General features: G+C 36.7%; 1 protein-coding gene across 1 annotated transcript in view; it reads left to right on the forward strand.

Moving 5' to 3' along the window:
* NKAIN2 (sodium/potassium transporting ATPase interacting 2) overlaps positions 1-27,140 on the forward strand; it is a 514,426-nt gene that overhangs the window by 256,146 nt on the left and 231,140 nt on the right. The window contains exon 3 of the mRNA XM_041469950.1: positions 16,941-17,021. Within this exon, the coding sequence (XP_041325884.1) occupies positions 16,941-17,021 (81 nt within the window). The remainder of the gene's footprint in view (positions 1-16,940; positions 17,022-27,140) is intronic.

The raw sequence follows: 27,140 nt of genomic DNA on the forward strand, positions 1-27,140 counted from the left end.
AAGAGCCACTTCATTGCTTCCTAATGTATGCTCAGTAGGCAAAATCTTCAACACACTTAGAGCAGTGCTGGGGAAAATAGGCAATGTAAGTTAGAATTTGAGACTACACAGCAGCCTTTTATGCTGCTTCCTCTGCTTTCTGCAGAATTTTGTTCAAAAATGAGTGCTATGGGAATGTCACCAGAGCAGCAGGTTCTCACTTAAACTGGGAGTAGCCAAGGTGGCTACAGAATTAATTCAGCCAAAGACACTGCAAGTGTGAGAGCTCAGCAGAGTACCAGGGTGCACTAATCATCCTTTTCTCCCCATCCATGCACCTCCAGGCAAGTGTGATCTGAGGTTGGGTGAGACAAGAAAGTGTTTACTAATGGGAAAGGACAGAGATTTCTAAATATTTTCCTCTTTCTAGGTCTGCATCTGCTAAAAAACCCAGTTAATACAATGAGCATTTACATAAGTCCCCAGATGAATCCATATTTATACTGCTCAGCCAAGACTTTCTGATTCCTTTGGACCAATTCTGTCTGGTAGGGGAGAGTTTTCTAATTTTATGACTAGATGTGTGTGACAAGTCTATGGTTGTTCTAGATAGCTTTCTTTTCATTTTAATGCCAAACTGCTTTGCTGTTGATTCCACTGCATATCTGTTGGAAGGGTGGTCCTGCAGCTGAGATTGCAAATATAACCGATCTGTTATTTTATCTCTCTTGCCATTTCATTAGTGTTCTGGGACAGAATTCAGCTGCCATGGAAGTTTTCTTAATCCTTTTGGTCTAATTTCTTGCTGATCATTATTGACCTGATAGTGGCAGGTTCTGACAATTCTTTTTCTCTTTCTTTTTTCTTTCTTTTTACCCCTTAGAGTTTTGGAGTTTTATAGTTATCTTTCTGGCTTTTGTTCCCCAGAGCTTATGTGAGACACAGATCCTGTCTACATTTTAGAATTATCCTTTTCTTCTGACAGTAAAATTACACTTTTTATGCTTTTATTCTTTAAAACGTGATCATACTCTCCAATAACCTCTTGTGGCTTATATATTTGAATATTATCTATTTACTTAACTTTTCACATGCTTCTTTCTGTTTTGAGACATTATATCTCTTTGCAGTAATAGTACTTCTGTCTTCCTTACCCTCTTTGCTTTGGGAGTTCTCCTGTTTGTTCTCTGTATTACTAATACTATGGGATACATTTAAAGTAGAAATGAGGGCAAAGGAATATTTAACAATGTGGAGAGATGAACAGAAAAGAGCTGCAAGATTTGGGCAACTTATTGATATTTCTTGTAGAAAAATGACAGCAGATCTTTTCGATGGGACTGTTTCTCTTAAATATCTTCAATGAATGGGAACATATCTGCTAAATATTACTGAAGTCCCAGCAGTGCATTTGCTCAACATGTGAAGTTCTGAACAAGGCTGGGAAAAAATAAATTACTGTATCTATTTAATGATTTCCAGAGTGATAGTCAAGTTTGGCAATAAGTGTTCATATGTAAAGTTATCCAGTGGTTTCTGTTACAGAACCTTGATATATAACCACTTTAATGAACAGACTACATTTAAACCCTTCAAACTGAAGTTTTTACCTACTCTATTTCTTATTTTACCATCAAAGCGACTCCATCTTTCTAATCTAGATCGATGGAACTAAAAGCAAACAAAAAAAAAAAAAAAAAAGTTTTTGTGTTTTTTTTTGTTTTGACAGCCATTACATAAATATGTTCTAGTACTTCTTTCTTGCAAAGTCAGTGTGACATTTGACATAGAAAGAAAGAGGGAAGAGCTGCCACGGGGCATAATTTCAGGCTGTCTCTTGTCCACATTACAAATTCAGCTAGATTTGTTAGAATGGGCAGTGATGTCAAATCAGGGGATGGCAACAAACTCTAGGCAGGAGAGCCAGAATGCAGCCATCCACCCTGCAACTGAGCCACAGTGCTGAGGGAGCAGGCTTTGCTTCTGCTGAACAAAGGGGTGAACCCTGGGGGCTGCTCAGGCCCTTACTGAACCCATGCCTCTCCTGGCTCAGGCACCTGGAACCTTTGTAGAAAGGGGAACAAAGAGGACCATTTTTCTTCATGCCAGTGGTGAGGGGGAGAGGCAGAAAGCCATCATTCAGTTTGGGGAAAGAGAGGAGGGCAGAGCACAGAAGCCTCTAATCCATATAATCCTAGGTGCTGCGGTGTTGCCTTCTGTCATTTTGTTGCCTTGATTGGCACAGTTTTGAGAGGCTGAGAGTCTCTAATGGCTCACATGTTGATCAACATCTCTGTGTAACAGTGGTTTTGGGATTCTTTTTGTTTTCAATGTGTCTTTTAATAGCATAGAAGTATTTATACCTATGTATTAACAGAAGACTCACCTGGGAGCTGTTATCAGCTCATGTGGAAGACACTGCTCATCACACTTTATTAACTGTGGCTACTTGACTGTATAACACCCACTATCCACAGCAAAAGTGCAGTTGAGAAAATGCTTACACATACACTTTTTCAAGCACTGGAACAAGAATCTATTAAAGCTGCAAATGGAGCATCCGAGACCGAAAAACTTCCAAAACTGACGCTGCCTCTGTGACCTTTATTTAGCCACCTGTGTTTTTGAATTATGCTACAGTCCTTAATTGTGTGATCAAAGTGAGCATCTCCTTATTAGTGCACAACATGGTTTTCTGGCACTGGTAATGAATAACATGGTGCACCACAGACTCATTTGCAGCAGAAATTTCTCATCTCTAACACGGGACTAATAACTATTTTCCTGCCTAGCCAGTGCTTTAGGAAGGTAATCCATGCTTAAGATGCACTCAGAGTCTACAGTAAGTCAGCTAGCCTAAGAAAATCCAACAAAGAGGTGAATTTGGATTATATTCAGCAAATAAAGCACAAGCATGGACTGGGTGATGAAGGCAAAAAGAAATGTTGAACAGCAACATCCAGTGAACCTCTACTATGATACATGAAAAAAAATTGGATGTTGATGTAAATTATCATGGGTAACTTTTCATTCTTTTCTAATTTTTCCAGGACTTTGCTTCAGCTTGCCTTTGGATGCTTGGAAATATCTTCTCTTTTTCCTTTTCCTTTATTTTTGTCTTTGCATGGAATACATTTTGTGCTTGGAAAGAAATATACTTTTGAAATATCCAGGCAATCAGGCCAGCAAAATATTCTAATTTAATTCAAGCAAGAAATATAAGCCTGAACTTTAGCTTGCATGGATACAAGATTTTTCATTGGCCACAAAATTATCTTGCTGATATTGAGATGGCAGCAACTAGAAAATGGCATTATTTTCCTACTGGGTGTTTCAGTACTTATTTCCATGTACCTGGTGGAGTATGCATTCTTTCTAGAACTTTGAAATTAAATTGGAGATAGGAGAAACCCATTCAATTTTTATTATAACTTCCAGAATTTAGCATAATTCAGTCTGGTTGCTTAAAAACCAATGCTTTTCCAAGCACATTTATCAGTTTGTCATGCTGTTGTCTCCTGTCATAAAACTGTCATCACAGTCTCTCTGATGTGGCAGTGCTGGGGGCACTGGCAAAAGTTCTTGGCTCAGCCGTGCTCAGATTTTGCATGGCAAGTTGGGCTGCTCCAGTGAAAGTCACATGGCTCTTCTGCCTCAATGTGGAAGCTACAGTGCCTTTCATTGCTAATGTCATCGAATGCCTTCTTGACATCTGACTATATTCCCACCACATTTGAAATATCAGCTCTTTATTCCCCCTCACTGTTGCCCTTCTTACCTTCTTATAGTTTTTTGAGCTATCATCCTTTCAACAACCTGCTATTTTTACTTTTTCTGAAAAATGCTGGGAATGGATCAGTGTACCTCTGAGTGTTTATCAAAATAATGTGTGTACTTTTCTATCTGAGCTGGGCATAGGCCATAATGCCAAGAAAGATATGTAAGAATCAAAGAATCAGAAGAAAAGCTGGGTTGGGAAAAAACCCTGGTAATCATTTTACCATCTATCCCTCTAAAAGTGAAGCAAAGTTCTGCAATCTGATGTTTCAAGTCAACCCACAGTTGCACTGTTAGTTTTCTTTACTATATTTGCTGTATCTCCTAATGTTCTTACATCAGAAATTAAACTGCAATTGATTGTATTTATGGTAAGTGACAAGTTCATATGCATCTTGTACACTAAAGTCAATTTAATTCCCTCATAGTGTTTTTCTCAAGAATTTTTTTAGAGACTTGTTTAATTTAAAGCTTAAATAATCTTCTTAGATTCCATTTTGCTGAGTAAGGAGTGTTATAAGAAGAATATGAGGTCTAGCCTTAGATTGAAATAATATCTGCTCTGAACAATGGTCCTGAAAACAAAACCAACAAATGATGTTTAAATTTCTGTTGAAATTATGTGCCCAATCTTCAGGACCAACTAAGATTATTTTTCTATCTCAGCTCTATGATTTCATATAATTTGTTTGCTTTCCTCTCAATCTGATCCAATTCCATTTCCAAAGCTTTCCTGGTTTCAAATTTTATAAAATAGGATGAGTATGTATTTTTGCCTTATTTTTTTCATTTGAATTAGAGGCATATGTTGCACAATACTTAAACTATACTCATAACCTGCCCTACTCTCATTTTATTTCATAGTGGCTTTATTAATCAGTGTGTTATCTACTTTTATTCTGTTTCACTTCCAGTACCATATTTTTCTTTGTAAAAGAAATACAAAAATGGTGATGGCAAGACCCATTTTCAGCAAGTGAAAAAAAAAAAAAAAGAAAAAAGCACAGTCTATTAGTATCTCAGCTCTAGCATTTCTTCCTACAAAAGAAATGGCACTTTTGTGGCTATACAGGCTACCCATGTAAAACCTTTTTTTGGCACCTCTGTGTACTGAAATCATCCAACTAGCTGATAAGCAGGCACCATGCCACCAAAGCAGATGGGCATAGCTGCAGAGAGCCAAAAGACAATGTATGTGCATCAAGTGTGGATGTTGGTGGCAGCCTTCCCAGTCAGTGATGTCTTAACGATTAAATGTCTCGAGTTTTGTGCATCTGTACTTACAGAGATGCCAGCCTTACTGCTGAATGATGTTTGAAATTTTCTCCTGGTTTGTTTATAAATTATAGGGAATTTTTTGTGAATGCTTGACCTAGAAGATACTTGGAACAAGTAGGTTAGCAGTAAAGGAAATAGTTGCAATAACTTTCCCCACCCCTAAACAGCTGCATGTTCTCTCACAAAACTGAGCAAATAAAAATTCCAGAAAGTAAAAGTATTTTTCAGGGTATTTGAGATATGCAGAGGCAAGAAGCAACTTCAAGAGAAAGAAAATCAAATACAATCAGAGATATACATTTACCATAATATTACCAATAAAAGGATTTGGAGGTGATGCCATGAAAGAAACACTCTCAAAGGCATGAATAAAGGACATTATGCTATTCTTTGATCGTATCACATTTAGGGAAATAGAATTTGACTACTCTATGTATATTAAGAGGGCTGGACCACAACATTATCTGATTTCATCTTAGTTTCTTCTCAGAACTGCAAAAACCTAGGGCATGGAATATTTTTAGCTAATGTTTTTTTTTTATGCCAGTTGAAAGAGAAGGGAAAGGCAGTTTCCCTAATATCATCTAAGACAAGGAACTTTCTTTGTTTCCTGAGTGATACAGAGCAAACTTGCACACAGAGTCAGGGATAAACCTCATTGAGGAAGGCCCTAATGCATCCAATGAGCAAACAAAGTGTAATGTGTTTTGGCGATTTGAGAAAAATCAGAGCTTGATTGATTGATTGATAAAGAAAATGCTTTTAAAATAGTACTTCATTTGAATATATGCACCAGTCCTAAATTTCCCTGAAGAAACTAAAAAATTAAGTCCATTTTTTATTTTATCCTCTTTTTGGAAGTGATGTTTGTGTATCTACAGTCATTGCTAAGACTTCAGATTCCTCTTTTGTTTAATTCAATACCTTCAGTATTGAAAAAGACTGAAAAAAAAGTCATGTTGTATTAAAACATACTGATCTTGTCAATCAGGAATTATTGCCCATCAGATTTACTAGAAGGGAATAAGGGAATTGGAAGAGTATTCTTTGTCTTCTCTCCCTTGGCTGTGGCTCATTAGACTCAGTCCCACAGTCCATCCCATGGAAGTGGGCGCACTGATGCTCTCGCCGGTAGGCATCCCCTGCACAAGGAAAATGTGCCAGTTCCATGAGGCTGTGTTTTGTGCCTCCTGAATCTGGCTCCCTCACCTGCAGCTACCTTAACCTCCTGAACAAAATTCAGTCTGGCTACATGGTATGGCTGGCTGTGAACACTCTGCAGATCCAGTTCCTGTGTGTTATCTCCAAAGATTGGGAAGTGACCTTTGCCATTGACTGATACTCTCAAGGCTGTTCCTAACCTCCCAAAACAGAGTTGCCAGCCAGTGACTTTGAAGGTCTGTGTGCTTCATTCTGCAACTCAGAAACATAAAGTCTCCTAGTATCTTAGCCATGTCCCAATTTTTTTTCCGAATTTTTGGAGTGGTCTAAGGAATTAAAAATTGTGCTGTAAAAAACAGTTTGGAGAGAGGTAAGAAAGAATTTGATGGTCCTCATTTATTTTTCCTGTGGTAAATCTTTAGTTAAAATTATATCTGCTTTGGAATATGAACATTAAAAACTGCACTCAAAGCTCTGTGGACTCAACCACCAGGCTCCTCATGACTTTGTCTGTTAAGGCATTAAGACAAAGAAAACTGAAGGAGGAAAACAATACCTGGGAAGCTGAATAAAACCATCTCAATTTATCAAAAAGATGTTATTATAAATGGCTTAGTTTTAGTTTTAGCAAGCATTTCAGTATATTCTCTGAGGGGGATGGATTCCCTTTATAAATAGTTGTAGTTGGCACTCAAATACTGAAGCATCAATAAAAGAATCTAAATAAATGTCAGTAGACTTCTGTTCCTAGCAACAGTAGCTATTGATTTTATTTTTTGCACTCTGTAAAAAATGAACATTGAAAGAATTTTGATTGTCCTGATTTGTATTTTTGATGGAGAATTCAAATGGGATCAGCTGCTAAATGTTCCATTAAAATAAAGTGTTCAATGACTGAATTATAATCAGGATTTTTCTTTTTGGGTGTGTCTGAAAAGCCCAGAGACACCAAGGAAACAGTCAATACATGTCTAGCTCCATCAATTGCTAACGTCTGAAGCAAATTACTGCTTCCCACTTTTCCAGTGAGAAGCCCTTCTTGTTAGATTACAGTGAGGTTATGTGTCTTATGTTTATTTTAGCTGACAAGAACATCTTTCCTTCCTCACTGCATATTGTCCAGTTAAAACTGGAGGAAGTGAAAGTATTTCTGCTAAGGACTGGCCACTCAGCAGAACAGGCAGATTCCACCTTGGACTGCCTTAGGCTGAAGAGGGTCCGGAGAAGTGGTCCCCAGCTGGTGAGCCTGGTTTACCCTGGGTGGAATGCAAGCAAGTGGCAGGGTGAGCACAGCACAGAGCCCACGTGGAGGAGCACTGCTGCCCTGTCGAGGGGCTGGGCCATCAGTGTGACCTCTTGAACTGGCACCGTGTCTTGGTTTCGAAAGACAGGTGTCTGCTAAGGAAGGCAGGAGCCTTCCCTGAAATGGAAAATGCAAAGCCCCTCCCTCCAAATTGCTATAAATTCTAAATTAATGGGTTTTCAGGCAAAAATATGGTAGCAGGAATAACTGTTCTTTATTAGGGAAGAAAGTAAAGAGATAAAATAAACAATGCAGTGAACTAAAACAACACTGACAGAGTCAGAACGCAACCTGACATCCTGTGGGTCTGGGTGTTGGTAGCAGTCCAATTGGAATTGTGGCTGCAGTCCTCCTGGAGTGTCAGGTGTGGTTCTGTTGGAGCAGTGATCCTGTAGAAAGGGTGTAGTCTTCCTCTGAAGATCCAGTGGAAGAGGCAGCTGTTCCTCTGAGAAATCCAGTGGAGGAGCCGTGCTGGTGTTCCAGAACCTGAAGATTATATCCAGGTTGGAATCCTTAGCTCCTCCTGCTGGGCAGAATATCCCACAATGGGATGCTATAGTCCTTATCAGTCATGCAGTGGCATTCAATAGCCTCTTGTCAGCAGATGTCTCCCCTGAGAGAGGATTGGTTGTGGAAGAGATAAGGAAAACTGCCCACTTAACAGAAGACAACTGCCATACAGATGGCAAATAGAATACATCTTGCCTTGCAGTCTGGGACACACCATCAGCACAGCCCCTTAGCAGAGTGATCCCTGGACTGGGCAATGGCAGGTAGCAAACAACCTCACTTCTTGGCAAGGGATCATTTGTATATTCTGCAGGAGAGCAATTACATAATTCTGTTGAGCACATTTTTCAAATATTTCTTAACAACTGAGGCAAACTTATACATACAAAACCATTCTGTCACCTATCCCATCCATGCTGAATTTGTGGATTTTTTTTTTTCTATTTTGCAATGTGGTAATTTCATAGTAGTATTGACTCTTGGATGAAGCCTTTGATAAAGCAGTTTATAATATCCAATGATCTTGTTCATGTTTCTTTTTCATTGGTAATTAATTGGTAAAATGTTCCAGGGAGCCACATGTTACAGTGGAATCTTACCACAACAATTCCTGCAATCTTCCCCTAAGATTTCTTACAATAAATATATCCATCAGAGGCAGTTTGGATTCCTGTGAATGCAATTTCTGCACTGATAACTATGCATTACCTCGGAGGAAATCCAGATCTTGAAATTCTTAGTATTTTGGGAGCATTCTTGAAGGTAGGGTTTGAAAAAAATTTCTAGCCCTGTAATTGAAGAACCAAATGACAAAATCACATCATTTTGGCTTCTATATTTTTTTCCTATGCCAACTTTAATATAGATTTAACAGCTGATTAGAACTGGTCAAAAAATAATGTCATTTCAAAGCCATTATTTCACATTTTATATCTTGAACAGCATTGATTTCTACTGCTAGTAGCTCTTGAAGTAGGTCCTGGTAGATTAATATTGGAATTGAAGCAGAAAGGTTAAAAAAGGTTCAAAACAGTGCTATTTTAAGGTTGATTATTGTGTAACTAGCTCATGTTATGTCTTGAAATACAGAGATATAACAAGAATTCTGTTATAAAGAAAGCATTTTGAGTTCTCTTTAAATGAGAACTATCATTTTCCTGTTACCTACATTTAATTAGTAATTTCTAATTTGAGAGACTTTATAATCTGTTCTGCAAACAAAAGAAACAGTATTGAAAAAGTATGGAAATAATAAGAGGAAAAATATCAGTCCATCTCTGAATGTATGTATGTATATTCATGTGTCTGCTGTTGGATATGTACCGTGTTGCAGTACCCTGAGTATTCAGATATTTGAAGTTACTTCCTGCTGATAAATGTTTCACAGCAAAGATGTGATCAAAAGATGTACAGGAATTGATAGATGAGTGAAGCCAAACCAATTAAATTTCTACTGCTATGTCAAAAGATAAAATAAATACATCCTTTTCTGCCTTACTTTACTTTCTTTATACATTAAATACACTTTTGTTAAAAAGCTCAAGAATTGTAACATACTGATGCAGAAGAAACCTAAATCCCTGCCAAACTGCCCCCCAAAACAAAACAAAAACAAAACAAAAAACAAAACAACCAACAGCAACAAAAAAACCCCAATCAAGACAATAAGAAAATATTTGAGATTAAAAGAAGAAAATTTATTTGCTCCTCTTTTGGAAGAAGAATGGCAGAAATATTGGTTTTTAAAAGAAAATTTATTTTTTATAGTAACTCCTTAGTTCCAGAACACTTTCACTTGGGGATCCAGGCTATTTGTAACTCCCTATTGAAACACAGTAGGTTTGACTGAACACTGCTACAGTGCTACAATGTAAACTAAGTTCTTCCACATTTTGGCCATTCACATTTCTAGCATCATATTGAAGGAAATTATTATTATTATCTAAGAAGTAAGAATAGAGTGGCTACATGAGAAAATGTTATGTATCTTCCTTAGGAAAGCTGTATGAGTGGGCTGATGGATCTCCCGAGTTGTCCATGGCTTCATGGAATGGAAGTTTGTAATTTAGTGTTGTGGGTTATATCTTTGGTGGTATAGTTGGACACCAATTTAGAGGCTGAAGAACAAATGAATGTGATGCAATATCAAAAAGCACTTTTCTCAATCTTTTGCACTAAAACCTAAAGAGCTATGAATCCAAGAAACAGAAAATTAATAATTTAACAGGAAATTAACAAATTAATTATTCAAGCTTAAGCATTAATGGACCATCAGGAAGTGCAGGATATAAGAAACAGTAGTTCTCAGAACGTGTCTCTTCAGCAGTCCGTCAGTGATATTTTACACTCGTGATGTTTAAATTACTTTGGTATTTATGGGGGGGGGGGGGGGGGGGGGGTGCATTTTTGTGAGAGCATGTTGCTATATCTGCATAGTGCAGTGTTACTATCTTATTTTTTATGTCACCAGTACAAGAATTTTAATGGGCTGTGTGACACTGGGAATTTACCTTTGAGAAGTTTGGCTTTCCAAATAGCAGGGGTAGAGTAACTACCCATGTCAGACACTGGGAAATGAACCTAGCCCTGGAAGTGCCTTTCCTCTAAGTTGAGTGTAATGGGAATTTAGATGGTGCTCAGAGGAGGACATCTGCATTGCAGACATCTAAATGGACAGATGGATAGTACTCTGACAGTAATGTACTCTGTAGGAATTCAACTTATTTTATGCAAAAGGAGTTGGAGCCATGTCTTCAGAACAAAAAGCAAATCTCTGCTGTGTTTTCTGTTCCCAGTATAATTCTAGACAAAGAAGAGGGAACAAAACAGAAGCAGCCAAAAGAAAGAAGAAGCCCAGTGAGTCCCACTCAAGCTAGAACCCCTTGGCTATGAGTGGGTTGAGGGCTGACTGCACATCATATCAATGTACTGGGCTCTGGGCTGTGCCTTTATCCATTTATGACCTGACCAGAACATGCCTCAACTTTCCTTCTGTCTTCTATGCTTATGAATCCTTCTCATGCACATCACGGGGAAAATACAGTTAATAAATAACATAAAATCAGAGCTTATACTTGAGTTCAAGTAACTTGAATGTTTGTACATAGTCATGGGGTGTATGGAAGCCTCTGGAAAGAAATTTTAAGCAGCATTTGCTCTATATCTGCAAGCACTGGTTGCTCAAGAGGGAAAACAACATTCCAACAGCAATTTTCTATTTGGTAGTGACCAATTCTGATACACATGACAGTTCAACATCTTTCAGTCAGTCTTGGCAGAGGACACTAATTTTTAAAGTGTAATGATGAGGAAATAAAATGTCAGAGAGATTTTATTTTTATCTGAGGGAACAAAGACTGATGAAAGGCTGAAGACTTTCTGATGAAAGAATGAAGAGTCAAAGAATCACAGTGCCAATGAGTTAAAAAAATCCCTGATAAATACAAGCAGAAAACTAGACTGTCATTTCAATTTGAGACAGAAAACTACAGCAACTCAAAATGGATGCTACAGAATCAATTAATATTTGCTTAGAAGCAGATGCTCACAAGGATGAACAGTGCTCTGATACTATAGCCATGATTAAAAATAAATTTAAAAAATAATACTTAGTAAGAAATATCTAAATCTTAATGATAGGAAGAATTCAGCCAAGCAAAACTAGTGGAAGCTGCATGCTATGACATTCAACAAACAATAAAATCCAGAGAATTGTGTCATTCTTCAAGAGCTTCCCAGTATGTTCAGGAACGTCAATGAACATTTACTGAAGTTGAACTGGTTGCACAAAGTCCTCTGCTGCCAGGAATATTATTTGTTGTCAAGACTACTAGTTTTGGCCCTGAGCTCTCTTCAAGTGAGGCCTGTAGATAACTGCTGGGCAGGGAAGACTTTCATCTGAACCATTAAAAGCAGAACACAGTCGCTCTGTGTGTTAGGTTTCTGGGAGCAGCAGTTCAGCTTAAAACATCTGGTCCTTATGCATTCAGTCACTGAATGTCTGCTGGCTGAGAATTTGACTTCAGATTCCTCTTTGGAGTCAGGCTGTGGTTTCTGATCCTGCTCTGCACTAGAAGCTTCCCGCTGATGTGTGGCTCCTGTTGGGTTCTAGAAACTGGACTCTCCACCATGTTGAGCTGCCCATATCCTCCTCAACTCCCCAGGAAAAGCCTCAGGCAATGGGAATAGGAAGGAAACAGCAAAATGCACAGATCAGATGAAAACAGAGATGGTGCCATGTGAAGTCCTGCTGTAGACTGATGTCCTTTCTGCTTCAGATGGACTTCTCACAGGGGAATATGGGGGATTCTATCAGTTCCAGCCATATGGAAACAAGAGGCAGAGACAGTACATGGATACCAAGTACTCAGAATTTCACTTTTCATCTTATTTGATGGGGAAGAGATAGGTTTGAAAAAATTGTATATCTAAGTGATATATCTTCATAGACTTGGTAAATTAGGGGAAAATAACTTCAGAAACAAAGATAATTATATTGTGGACTGTTCTTACTGCATTACTGGAAAGAGTTGCTCTTCCCAGACATGCTGGACTCTAGGTAATCTTTGAACAACTCAAGTACTGTTGTCCAGATACCATAAATAATCACATATTTAATTACTGTGGTAAATGTAGTAATTATAATTTTAGAAATTCCTTCAGTTTCTTTTTCCTGAATGCAGCAGGATCTTGGGAAATATTCTCAGATTTGGAAGAACATGAAACTAAAATTGTGTAGATTTCTAAAAATAAAATAAATAGCAAATCATTAATGACAAGAACAATTCAATTGCTTTGTATTCCACAATGTAGGTCTCAGCCCTTGTATCCCCCAGACAAATGTGTTTGTAACTGACTTACATATCAGAAAATAACTTGGAAGCAAGAGAGATGCCATACAAAGTTCTTTGGGAAAATAAATTGTTTAATTAGCAATACTCATAGCTATAAGAATTCCTGGCTATGTATGATTGAAAAGTATGGGACATATATCTCCTTCAGGCAAAGTGTGAAAAGAGTATTAGATGTGAGCTCTGTTGACCATATTTATATCAAAGGCAGTTGTGGCTTACCTGAACCTTTACTTCTTGTGCCCTTGTGATCATTTTTCCATTTGGCTTAGGTATTAAGTGAAGTGATTTAATTTCTTTGACCTCCAGTTTCCCTGTTAGTAAATTGGAGATAATGTGATGTAGCCAACTTTGACAGAAGTGTGAAGAGAATTGTGTAGGTTCTCACTAGTGGTACAGGTATTTTAATATCTCAGTTTTCCTCTCCCCAAGAAAAAAATACATCCTCTATTTATTTGTGATGGTTCATAGGGAATGTAACTACACACTATCAATAAATCATGAAATACCTAATACTTCTCAAAATTCTTTGTAGAGGGTTATAAATTCATGTTTACAATTCAAGTCTTCAGTCTTAACCTAGTTATACCTCTTTCCAGTGTGGATCTCCATAAAAATAATAAGCTTCATTGTCACTGCTGTGCCCCTTCTCAGTATCTCCTGCTTGGTCAAGTGTGTATTCATCAAAGTTCTTGTCTTGCTGTTATGTGACTGCTGTAGCATTGTGGTGCTTCTGTCAGATAATGCAGCTGTCTTGAACTCCCACATAAAATAAAAAAATACAGCTATAGCCCTTTGAAGAACTCTTATAAAATGTGCTTCTAATTAGATACATATAATAGAGAGTGTCAGGGGGATTTGTTCACTGTCACAGACCTTCAGTGCTGAATTTCTTCAACAATTTGCTGAAGCACATAGAAAACAAGAGGCATTTATGACTTCATGTGATGCAGAGATAAGAGATGAGCCACATCTGAGGCCTCTGAAATAAGAAGCAATGGGGAGCAGAAACATCCTTTTATTTCAAGACAATTAAACTCAGTGTTTATCAACTGAATTCAGGCAACAAGTACTTAATACAACATTTCAAAAGGAAGAAGTTTAAAACATACTTTAAAAAGACATTTTTAGCCTTATCTGTAGTCCAACAACAAGAGATTCTTGTTAAATGAGTGTATCTAAATGGCAGACAAATGTGTCAGTTTTTTGGTGATAAATTAGCAGTAAAAAAGAAATGTTTTGTTTCTTCATGTAATAAGGTTCTCTGCTGGCACAGGCAGAGTTCCTTGGAGTGTTCCAGGAACTTTCCTAAGTTCCTTGGAGTGTTCTGTTGAATGTCCTGTGCACATTGAGCTTTTTAATCACTGTTGCTTATATCTATTGGGAGATGTTGTGCTATGAAAGCTGACCTAATGAAACCTGGTTTCCATTGTCTCTCTCCCATATTTTTCTCCCTTCTTGTTGACTGGTAAATGATGATTTTGTAAGTCCTTTTCTGTATAAGGACTTAATTGTTTCTGTTACCATCTGTATGCCCATTTTGCTGAAACTTTTGTGTAAAAAGTATCTTCCAATCCTCTTGTATTCTTTTGTCCAATTTGCTTAAAATTCTTCTGGAGCACAAAAAATTTTTCAAGGGAACAGGAATTGCACATTTCGTATCTTTGAGAAACCAACATAAATGCAGTATTTAGAATTTTCACTATAAGAAATCCAGTTATCTTCATGTATCAGAAGGAGTGTTTGTATTTTCTTCATAAGAATGTATAACATTACAGAATTACAAAAATTGGCAAAAAAAAACCAAGTTAAAATGGTGCAAAGTTAACACAGTTAACAAAGCCAAATTAGGGTTGTTAAATATAAATTGATGTTTTCTTGTCTTTTTTGTAATTATAAAGCTGCATGTTACATGTGAAGAGGGGTGTACTGTGAGAAAGTTACAGGAAAATGAAATGCTTAATATGTTTAATGTCTCAAAGTTTTGTTAAAAAAAAAAAAAAGTTTGTTAAGACTCTCCAGCTGAGCTAAGTTCCTATTTTCCAAAGTTTTATTAGCAACCTGTATTCAAAGTTTAGATGTGGATTACCTGGGTCATCTCTGCAGATATTCTGACCTCAACTGGATAAATCCCTGCAAAACCTGATCCATGCTGGTTGTGCTTTGAGCAGAGATTGGACCAGGTGACCTCCAGAGAGTTCTTCTGACCTAAATAAATCTCTCCTCTGTGACCAGAAAGAGCTGACCTATAAAGTATATGTAATCTGTATGCTTTAAATTACCTGAAATTACTTCTGTATAAAGCAATTCAAGCATTTATAGCTGTGTTAGCTTCCATTAAATCAAAACTATTTTTATCATAAATTTTTAAAATCTGAACATGGTCCAACTAATAGCTAGGCTGGCTGGAAATTATTTTGTTATCTATAAAAATAAGAAATTTGAACAGGTCTAAATTTTGGTCGAATTGGATATAGTCTCACTTTAAATCCTGGGAAATGGCAGAATTGGCTTATTTTCACAGTAGCTAGTAGATTAGGTTGAAAATGGCATGTTGAATAATAGACAGTGTAATGCAGAACATCACTTGCAAGAGAAATTCAAGAAGAATCCTGCGTATGTTGTTAATGAAAGAAGACAAAGCGATTGTCATTAATGACAAACCATAGTTTATAATGTTTGGGGGTTTTTTGTATGGAGTGGATAGTATACAGTCCAAAATATAGTCTGCTTATTCAGAATGTGAACACTTGGAGGTGTGCAGAAAATAGTGCTTTCTGATTTGGAAAAGGAGCAATCAACATGTAATCAGTATGGTTTGGAGAAAAGGTTTCAAAACATGAAAAGTCTGTAAACACTTGTGAGAAGTGGGGTGGTGATGTAAAAGAAGAAAGCAGCTGTCAGCTCTAGCAGGTAGGGAATGGTGTCCTATTACTGTCATATTTCCCATGTATGCAAGGCCTTGTGGAAGGAAATAAACAAACATACAGTATTGATTTGTGGACTAGAGGATGGCTACAGCAGCCATCAGAAAGAACATTTGAAGATCCTGAAGTTTATTAGGTGATGGAATAATTTGTCAAGGGAAATTCTTAAATACCAACATCAAATAAGATTAGCAACTGCAGGTCAGCCTTTATTGTCCAGGATCCTCCAGCTTTACAGCAGAGGAATTTACTTTCCAGTCCTAGCACATAAGATCTTATGAATACAAAACCGAAGCAAAATAATGGACAGAAGGAGAGAAAAATTGTATTCCATTACTCACATCAGATACATTAATAAGATGTTTGGCAACTACCAATGAACAAATATTGCTTAAATATTAATGCTTCAATGCTTCTCCTATACATTCTGAGACCAAAAAAAAAAAAATTAGAACCCCAAAGAAAGTGGCAATTTAAAATGCAGTCTTCCTCCTGAAGGTGTTGAATAATTATGAACCTTGGTTTGGAAGGTCAAAAAATTCCCCCTGGTTTTGTAGAAATACTGCAAAAAATAGAGAGATGATAGATAGAGAGATAGATGATTGATAGATAGATAGATAGATAGATAGACAGATAGATAGATAGACAGATAGACAGACAGATTTTCTTTAGGTTATATATGCTTGGTTTCTTAAGACTAAATCTGAAGTGTTGAAAAAAATCCAGGGCTAGTTCAATTAGGTTGTTATTTAGTAAGTTATAGTTGAATGACCAGTTCTGCACTTCTAATATAATTAATACAATTATATAATAACTACTACTAATAATTGATTTAATTGATATTTCACATCTCTCTATTGTAGCATTACCCATCTGAACAAAGAAAAAGATAAGATTAGCCCCAAATTAAAATGTCAGATTTATCAACTGTTTCCTGAGACGCAGGTTTTCTGCTGTGACTGAGTACTCACTAGGTCACTAGACACTGTCAGGGAAAGGGAAGAATGTATTTGTAACTCTCTCTTATGTGTAACATTTTTATTCATAGGCACCATACTTATAATCTGGTTTTCTCTTGGATTGAGCAAATGAGCTAAGTTTAACTCAGCTGAGAGTGGAATTGTTAATTCTGTGTTTTTTTCTTCCTCCCTACAGTATGCTGTCTGGCTGGTCCTTTGGGTTACATGGAACGTGTTTGTTATCTGCTTCTATTTGGAGGCTGGAGACCTTTCAAAGGTAATTTACCACTGGATACATTTCAGCCATCAGCTCTCTGTTAATATGCCCCAGGCTGTGCTCTGTTTTACTCATTGTTTTAGTGTTACCTAAATGAATGTGGTAGTATGATGTAAATTTGGAATATTCTGTGTATGTTAGAAACTTTTAAACCAGACAGTAATGAGCATATACATTCTGATGCCCACAAAAATAATTGTATATATTCTTTAAAAGACAATTACCTCTTTTTGTCCCCCTCAGTAGCCCTGCAATGCAAATTCCACCCATGTGAGAGACATTAATTAATGGTTTCATGAATACAAAACATTGCCATCTCAGGGGCAAACAAATATTTATTGTATTTTTTAGCTTGCTATTACTTAGCTGGATTCCTTTCAGGGGTCTTATGCATAGTATAATAGTTGTAAAACAAGGGGTCTTTTATTAAATTAAGTTGTAAATTGAGGTGCCAGAACAGATTGCCATTTGGCTTCATCAGTGTTCTTTAAGTTTATGCTTCTGGTGGGACTTTTTCTTTGAACACTTATACATAGTAAAAATCTATAGGAAAAAATATATATTCCTAAGAATGGCATATTTATAGAGTTTTATTGACAGTGTAAATATGCATGAAGTAACAGTTGGTAATGGTGTCATACCAACGCTCCTACTTTCCAAGGTGTTCCTAGAAAGCTGGTAATTTGTGGGATAAAAGAGTGGCAGTAGCAACAATTTTTTCTAGGGTAATATGCTTCAATTGAGTCTAGTTATTGCTGAATTATGCTCACAGTGCTATGAACTGACCATCAAGGAGAATCCCTCGTGTCAAGCACATCACATTGTCTTCTTGACTCAGATTTTAATGTTTTTATCTGATTATAGGGAGTTTAGCCCAACTGTAAGTTACAGATGTAATCCTCTGATCCTTTGTGAGTTACTGATACCTTTTTATGCAGAAGGTTAAACACAATTATAGGAAGAATAAATGAGGCAGAGGTACTTATTTTCGTGTTGTTTCTTTCAAATCACCCCCAAAGTACAAAAGCTACTTGAGACAAGGTATTTCATCCCCATGTATTCTGTTTCTTCAAAGACGCTAACTTCAAAAGGATCAGAATTTTATTTTCTGAGGGTGTAAACTAATTTTCTGCAGGTAAAACATTACCCTTTCCTTTGTTTATACTTTCAGACAGGCCAAATCTCAATAAAAACTTGGCAAAAACATAGCAAATAAAAGAACTGCATATATTGTCTTTTATTTGGTCAAAATTCTTACTTTGTTGCCAGGAGAACTAAGATATATAACAAACCTGGCACCTGTTGTACAATTATACTCAACCCAATCCACCCTCTTTCCACCTGCTTGTTTCAGCCACCTGCATTCCTAAACTTGTAAACGTTGTGATGCTTACCTTGCCTTGGGAAGGGAATGGGGGTGGGAGAAGTAGCTGTTTGAGCACTGGGTATAAAAACAGTGTAAGAACACTAATAAGTGCTAGCTGGAAATAAAATGGGCCACAAGCGGTATCTAAACGTTGAATTTTATTTTTTTTTCAGAAGTCTAGAAATCATCATCTAGAAAGTTTCCCACACAGTCATAGGGTTCAGGTCTATATTTGAATGCAGTTTAATCTTTTATTTAGTCTCTAGAGGTATTATTTGCTCCAGTGATATGATCTGCCTTGAAATACCCAGTAGAATATATTCTTTCCACTTCAATTGGCTTTCAGAGCACCAGAGTTGGTAAAGAGAGGGAGAAAAGCAAGAGTTCAGAGAAAAATGGATTTTAAAAAATGGTAGAGATCAACTCATTAACTACAAAATATCTAATTCAGATGTGGGGCATCATTCTCCTCTCCCTTTCAACTGAAATGCTGTGTCAAGACTTCCCCACATGGGAAATATTCTGGAACATTTAGCTCTTGGAAATATACATCTAATACAACGATATGCCACTGTTCAGGTTGATATAACATACCCCCCCATTCTAGACACTTCAGAGGCTCTGGCTGTTTTATACATGTTGGTATCTTACAGAATAGATAATTTCAAGTGTAATGTTTCTCAGGCCTATTCATAAATCTTGCAATTAATCTTTATTATTTATATTTTCATCTGGGAATAACTGCAATTTTAAATCTGTGGTGATAAACCTAGGTATTTTTTTGTTTGAAATGGTGTGTAGAACCTTAAGAAAAGCTCTGGGTCTGAACTAATTCTAAATACAGAATAAAAACCAACTTTTAGGGGAGTGCCAGAGGGATGCCTCCAAGGTTGTAAACCATGAGAGGATCCTGTGCAGCATGGCTTTAAGAATTGAGAGGTTAAAAATACAGCCTAATAATAGTTCAGATTGGTATAGTTTATTTTTATATGTATTATTTATAGCTTACTACAAAATAAAATAAAGAGAAGGCAGGGGTTTTTTTCCAAAGTTTTAAGAAAGCTTTTATTCTATGTGTACAACAATTTTTCCATCATCACCTGCTGAGAAAATGGAGAGGACATATTTCAATTGTTAATATACTTATTTTACTTGTGGAGGTGGAGGTCATGACATTTTTACAGCTTCTCCTTATTATACTGAAACAGGTCTGTAAAGACTCAGAAATTTTCAGAACAATGAGATAAGCATCTCTAAAGAGACTGAGGAGATTCAAGGACTATTTGTGAACATCCATGTAAACCTGTTTGCATTATACACCTTTACAATCATAGATATTTTGTGGAAAATGGTGTCACACCAAGTATTTTCTGTCCTTGAGGCACAGTTATCTTTGCTGAATCTCTATCACAGCAAGATGGAATATTTATGGCTTTGTAAGAATGGTTTGTAACAAAGAGGAAGTACAATCACTTGTTCTTAACCTTGGTTTTTATGTGGATCTGTGAATAAATGACTAGAAAACCCACTTCACAGACTTACTTTTCAGTATTATTCTTCAAAAATATTTAATTAGTCTATGTGTTGTTTTGCTTACTGGTGACTGCCATACTCTCTATAAGTAGGATTTTAAGGTGTCAGGACTGGTAATATTTATTTTGGCCTGTGGCTAACCAAATGTAGCACATGAAGAGCATAATCTATTAGCTTGACTGAGACACATCTGAAGTACACAAGTGAAGCAAAAAAAAAAAAAAAAACAAACAAAAAAAAAACAAACCACATAATAGAAAGCCTTTTGGAGAAAATGTAATATTCTTGTGATTTTTTTTAAACCCAGGGAAGTACACAAGGAGATAAATTCAGCTATCTCAGAACAACAGCAGAAAATACTCATGTGATTAAGAACACTCTTGATTCATGGCATTTGAAAGCTTTCCCTAATGATGTCTAATGATACCACAAGCAGAAAATAGGCAGAAGAAAACCAGAACTATCATACTCCCATTTTTAGTTTTGAAATGAGTAAACACTTTTTGCTGAAAGAAACCCTTTCCTGAGGTTGCACTGGTCCCATCACAAGAGTGGGAGTGGAGACTCTTGCTATCAGCTGCTGGAACTCAAGGCAGAGGCTGTATTTTGGATACTGGACGAGGGGGACCAGGGTCCAAAGCAGCACTTGCTGTACAGAGTCCCATCCTTGAGTCCGTACTTCTGGTTCTCCTTGCATTCTGTTTGTGTGACCAGATCCAAGAATTCTCCTCTCACTGTTGCCTGGCTGAGCTCGGTAACCACTTTACTGTAGTTCTCAGAGTACTATGTGATTATGACCAAGAGAACACGTCTGAAAAGTTCATTTTAACTGTCAAAATTGACTTTGTTTCTATTTGTGTGGCATTCTTGATGTCTTCCTTATTTACAGAAAAAAAATGCATTTACAGTATTAATCATTAGGTTATACTTATATATGTTATACACAAAAATTAGATGTTTGAAAGTCAATGACTCCAATACCAAGAAATGCCATTGACTAAGCTTGATTTAACTCTCTTCTACATTCATTTTTACATACCTTTTAATGATGAAGTCACAACTGTATATTTTTCTTTAATCTCTGTACCACATAGCCTATTTCAGAGATGAAGTTTTGGCAGTTGAGTGAGGCTGACATACTGGATCTTACTCCATATACCGCAGCTGTCAGAAAAAGATTAATAACAAATATAAATGTAAATTCAGTACTTCAGTTCTGATCTGAAAACATGTAGAATAAGAATATGAAAGGTTAGGTACAGAACTCTGGCACCTAAGATCTCTAAGCACAAAAGTGATATTGTGTACATGGATCACTTGGTGTAGTCAAACTGTGGTTCCTCATTCATTATACAGGTCTGAGATACTGTTCTTAATTAAAAAAAAAAAAAAAAAAAAGAAGTTTCTATTTGCATTCAAATCATGTTACTTCCTTTCCTATATTGCCCTGTACTGCAACAGGGGGAACTTGAAAGCATAAATTTAAAATATGCAGTTATTTAAAATTGAAATTGTTAAAAATAATGAAAACAACTGAATTTTCTGTAGTTATTAAAATGTAAACATAAAGGAAAATATGTAATCAGGTTGTTTTCTGCCAGAAGTTTTAAGGGAAATTAAAGGTTTCTGAACACTTTCTCTCCTACCCACCACAAATAACTGGAAATATAAGATAACTTAGACTTACAAAATCACAGGCTTATTCATGCTGGAAGAATCCTTTCAAGGTCACTTAATCCAGTCTTCCGCTCAGAGCAGCACCAACTTAGAAGTTCTATCATGTTGCCCAGAGTTTTAGCCAGTCGGGTTTTAGAAGTCTTCAAGGATGGAAGTTTCACAACTTCTCTATTTCTTAACCATTCTAATTGGAAAAAATTTTATCCTGATATGCAGCTGAAATTTCCATTGCTGCAATCTGTGGCATTGCCTCCTGTTCTTTCACTGTGTGCCTCTGAGAAGAGTCATGCTCCACCTTTTCTAACATTCCCTTCAGGCTTTTAAGTGAAGCTGAGTACTTCAGTTTTCTATTTGTTCTTTCTGTAGTTGACTTCCTATTTTCTAATCACAAATAGCTTGTTGCACCTCACAAGAAAAATGCTAGTTATCTTGTAATAAATAATCAGTTCATTTTTCACACTTTTGCTTTACTATGGGAAAAAAATGAAGGGTCCTCACAAGTATGTAAAGCTATATAGTATCTTATATATATAGGTTGTCCATGTTTGGAAAATGTAGCAACACATTCAAAAAGAATTAGAGTCCTTTAGTTCAAAGAAAATTCAGCTTATGCTAATATTTAAGTTTCCTTATATTGTATTTAACAAACTACTGAAAATCTTGTGTATAAACCCTGCAGTCTAGTAAAATGCTGTGAATATGTAATTCTTCCCTATTCCTGCTGAGGTAAGCGAATCAGGAGGGTTAACCAAAACTTGGTGAAGGCTCCCAAGTAACTGCTAGGGAGCAGTAGGAAGACAGTATCATGGCATTGTTGGGGAATACCCTTGGGGAGAGAGCCAGCTCTGCAAAACTGGAGGAATGAAGATTGAGAGTTTGCTGCTGTTTCATTATCTGCAAGTACTGCCCACTCTGTAGCTGGAGCACAAGCTAGTCTGTTTTCCATATCACGAAATCACAGGAATAAAGACAAACATAAGAAATCATGTCCAGCTGCCAATGTGCACTCTGTTTATAGTTGGTGTTTACATACTCATGGTCATGGTTCATAGTCAAGTAAAGCCAGAAGGGACTTTGGGATACAGCCATCAGTTCTCCTGCCTCCAGCCAGACCCAGCCAGCAACCTGCACTGTGGGAAACAGCTGAGGCAAATGATCTCAAGGAGGAAATGAGCAGTTTGGAAATCCACCTACAAATGATGCTCATCCATTAGCAACTTTTCCTCACTGAGAAATCCTCCTTTCCCTTGTTGATCTGAGATGTTAGTCCAGGATTAGACAGATATAGCTGACTTTTAGCAGCTGTAGGGCAGCCCATTCTTTTCCTTTTCCATTGGGTTACTCTAATGAGAAGAGAGGCAGCAATGGTCGTAGTACCTCCTGTCAACAAATTAGCACCAGTCCTGCATTGCTGGTGGAAATAAATGGAAAGGGTGGGAGGAAATATGGAGTCTATTTTTCCTCCAGCTGTTCCCACTTGTCCCTACCATCTTATTGCACAAAATTATAAGGACCAGCCAGAAATATACCTTGTAGTAAGTAGTATTTTTCCATTTGAATATCCCAACCTTGGCAAGCACACATCCACCTATGTGTCTGACTTTCACATACCACTGCTTGGATTGATACCTAGTTGCTCTGAAATCCAGTTTATATCCATATGCAAATTAACTGCAATAATGCAAATTACTTCAGGATATGATTTGCATAGCTTGTCACTCATGCTGCTTAAAAAACATGCTGGCTATGAGTGCTGAACACTTTATGCAGCTAATATGCTCTGATTTTAAAGGGAGGGCTTCATACATAGATGAAGCTGAGGAAAGAATGGAACAAAAGAAATGGGTAATTCATCTTCAGCATAACTCAATTGTAACAAAGCAATGAACTTGGCAAAAAAAGATTGAACTTACACCAGTCATACATACTCTGATAAAACAACCTACAGGATGGTTAATTTTGAACATATTACCTTCCTTGGATGTTGTTTTAACAGATGTCCTGTTAAGATAACAGAGAAATTAAATTAGTTTTCAACTCAAAGCATCTGGTTAACTTTGTAGGTAAATGCCTTTGAGCAGTAAATCTGACCAGGGTTTTCAGATAAATAGCTATCAGAATGTTTTAAGTAAATTACTTTATTTTTTCACTTCTATTACTTAGGGCACATTTGACATGCTTGATCATATATCTAACAGATGAAAATTGAAAATAGTGCTGGCAACCAGCAGTGTTAGGTTATTCAGGGGGTAGTTTCATGGGTAGATACTATTAAGCATGCTTATAGTTTCAGAAAATTTAGTTCTGCAGCAATTTTTAAACCTCAAGATTTTACCAGCTGGAAAATAACTGATTATAAAATGTAATCTGTTTAATACTGTAGACATAGCATATGGTGGAATGCATTTAGATAAAAGTGGAATTTTTCATCTTTTTAATGGTGAAGTAAATTGTGATAGCAAATCATTCAAAGTATAGAAAAATATGAAATATGATTGTATATATTTTGCTAATTGTAACAGTTTTATCTTTTAAAATCCTGGGACATATTTTACATTGAGTTTATGAATAAACATACATCTTTCTGTTGATTTATATATGCTCACTTTTCCCACAATTCAATAGCTTTGCACTGAATACAAGAACACATACAAATAAGTGTAGTGACTGGTTAGATGGTAATTCCATATGATGATTTACTTGTGTGTGTGTTTGCATATATATTGAGCACCTTAGTTATACTGTTAAGATTGATAAGCATGCACTTTAGCATGTACCTTAAGGCTGCATATATTAAAGCTACATGAAGGCTTTCCTCTATATCTAAAGGCAGTGCCATGAATATTTCTGCAAGTCTTTCAAACGTTACAGCCAAAACATCGCAGAAAAATATTTGTATATATATTTATGAGATTACTTTTTAATATGTATTAATTATATTGCAGTACCATCTAGTGGCCCCATTTTGATACCAGGTTGCCATTATACTGTGAGCCCTAGACACACATAATATAAGTAAACCTTATCCTAAATAGTATATACTCTTATTATGTGATTCTGTGAGAATGGGAGATGGAAACCAAAAAATAGTAGATTGCTGTGAGAATCCAAAACAGTGTTATATCTTTGAAATTCCTCATGAAGTCTAGATTTTCACAACTCTCTTGTCCTATTTTTCCCCATGTTTCTCATCTCTGTGAGGATTGACAGTTGAGTGACACAAAGCCCTACTCTTACAGCATTTTATGGCTGACTTTGGTGAGGAAAACACTTCTGTATGCTGCAGTGCACCATTGCTAGCTCTTCACCAGTTGTTTAAGGCACTGGGGGAAAAACTGTAGATTTTGCTTAAAATGGAAGATCAGAACTAATTTTATTTCTAGACAGGCAGATTCTCAGAAGATCACAGCTACAGAATGCATGTTTACTGTGACAGCTTGTCTGGGCATTGTCCATGCCTCTCATACCCAGTACCTTTACCATGGCTATATGAGTCACCTATGGACATGGGCTGAAGGGGATTTACATACGTGAAAGTAGGGGAGTCTGCCAGAGCAACCACTCATCTTTTGTGAAAGTATGAAAGCATACAAAAATATGCTCTGCTTTTTAATTTTCAGTGTCTCATGGTGTCAGCCTTGTGACATTATTTATTCTTTTGGGCTATGGCTGCAATAGTTTAATGTAGACACTAGCAAATTTTATGTTCTAAATTTTTTTTTCTAAATATGCACTGGCTAGAATATACTTTCCCCACATCTACTCTTCCTCTAAATATAAGGTATTGACCTTCTAATTAGAATCTATCAAATAAACTCCATCTTGTGAACCAGAGTTCTACCAAAAATTTTAGGGTAGCACTAAACCCACATATTTTCTGAGCAGCTCTCTGTTACTTGGATTTTCTGAAGGAAGCCATTCTGGTCCTTGTGTCACTAAAAATTATTCCAGTATCAATCCAATAGGAAAATGAAATTCTGTATTGCCTTCAGCATCTTTTTACATATGGATAAGCATTTATTGAACCTGAGAAAGCAGCGTGAGCTGTGAAGTACTCTCTATTTTTAATCCTGTTTAATATAGAAACCCCATACTCCTTTCTCACCACTGCAATGGTAGCAACGGGCTCACAGGCCATGCACTGAAAATGGCTATGGTGGCTAATCACCTGTTACAGCTGTTCATCATCTTCGAGCACTCTATATTTGCAGTTGCCCCTCTGCTGGAGGTGCCCACTGCCATGGTCCTGCCACTTGAACACTCATGATCTGTCTCTGGGCTGAAAACACAGGTGTGCCTTAAGGCACTTCGAGCAGCCACATAAAATTCATTCTTACACAGACACAACTTTGCACTGAAGCATGTGAGTAGCTCCAGTAGCTCCTACAAAAGGCACTACTAGAAAGCTAAGGAGACAGTAGTGTGTTTAAAGTGTCACAGATATTTCAAAGTGAACGTCTACCCTAGTCACAGAGCCATGCTACGCTTTCTGCACTGCGAGAGAATTTATACTCACTAGATAAATTTACTTGAACATTTAAACAGGTATTTCAAATTTCAAGAAGCATGTTGGAATGTAGCTATTCAAGACAAAACAGAAATTCATTTTTCTTCTTGAAAAACTGTAGAAATATTGTAAATATTAGTAATCTTTTCCATGTCATTTTCTTCCTTTCTCATTCCCATGAAAAGAATATCTTCAAAACTGGTACTGAAAGGCAGTGATCTGTAGTATATGGATAAGTGAATTAACTAATGTCAACTTCAGTAATGGTGTAGGTTTTGATAATTGTCTGTAATAAACAGAAAAAATATTCTCTCCCATTGACTTCAGTGCTGTCACACTGCAGTTGACAGCACACTCACAATTGGTTTTATTTTGTTGATTCTCTCTGTTTAGAATGAAGCACTATATATGAAAAATATTTGATGTCCTTTTCTAATAACCCATTAAACTCAATGATTACCTTAGTGAATTTAATCCCCGGAGGATAAATTTACTCTAGTGTTGTTTTCAAAACTTGCTGCTGCTACTTCAATTACAGTAATTTTAAGGGGCATCCTATCTGTTCAGTGGTGCCACATCCCTCTTATCAGACTACCACAAATACCTGTTTGCTTAGAAATTGGATTCCCTGTTTTGAGGGTAGGATTTGATTGATTGAGTAACCTTAGGAATTGAACTAAAGTGTGGTTTATTGTGGGTTTCACACTAAGAGCCTGTTCTTCAGCAGGCCACAGTATAACTCAGGCTATTTTTCTTCCACCCTACAACAGGTGGGTAATTCAGCAATAATGAGGTGATCAGTAATGTGCTGTGTCTAAGTATCTCACTGGTATCTTTAAACTGCCAATGAATCCTTTTATAGAAAAACTGCTGTTTGCAATGCAGAAGGAGAATAAGATCAGAGTATTAAAAAATATCTGAAGAACCTCATCTATGGATAATTTGAAATGTACCTCACTACTCAAATGAAAAAGGGGTTAGATTTGTCAAGCTTTTTATCATATCATAAAATTGAAGGGCTCTCCTTTCATGGGGC

The sequence above is a fragment of the Pyrgilauda ruficollis genome, unplaced genomic scaffold, assembly GCF_017590135.1.
Source record: "Pyrgilauda ruficollis isolate IOZ18807 unplaced genomic scaffold, ASM1759013v1 scaffold24, whole genome shotgun sequence".
Classification (NCBI taxonomy): Eukaryota; Metazoa; Chordata; class Aves; order Passeriformes; family Passeridae; genus Pyrgilauda; species Pyrgilauda ruficollis.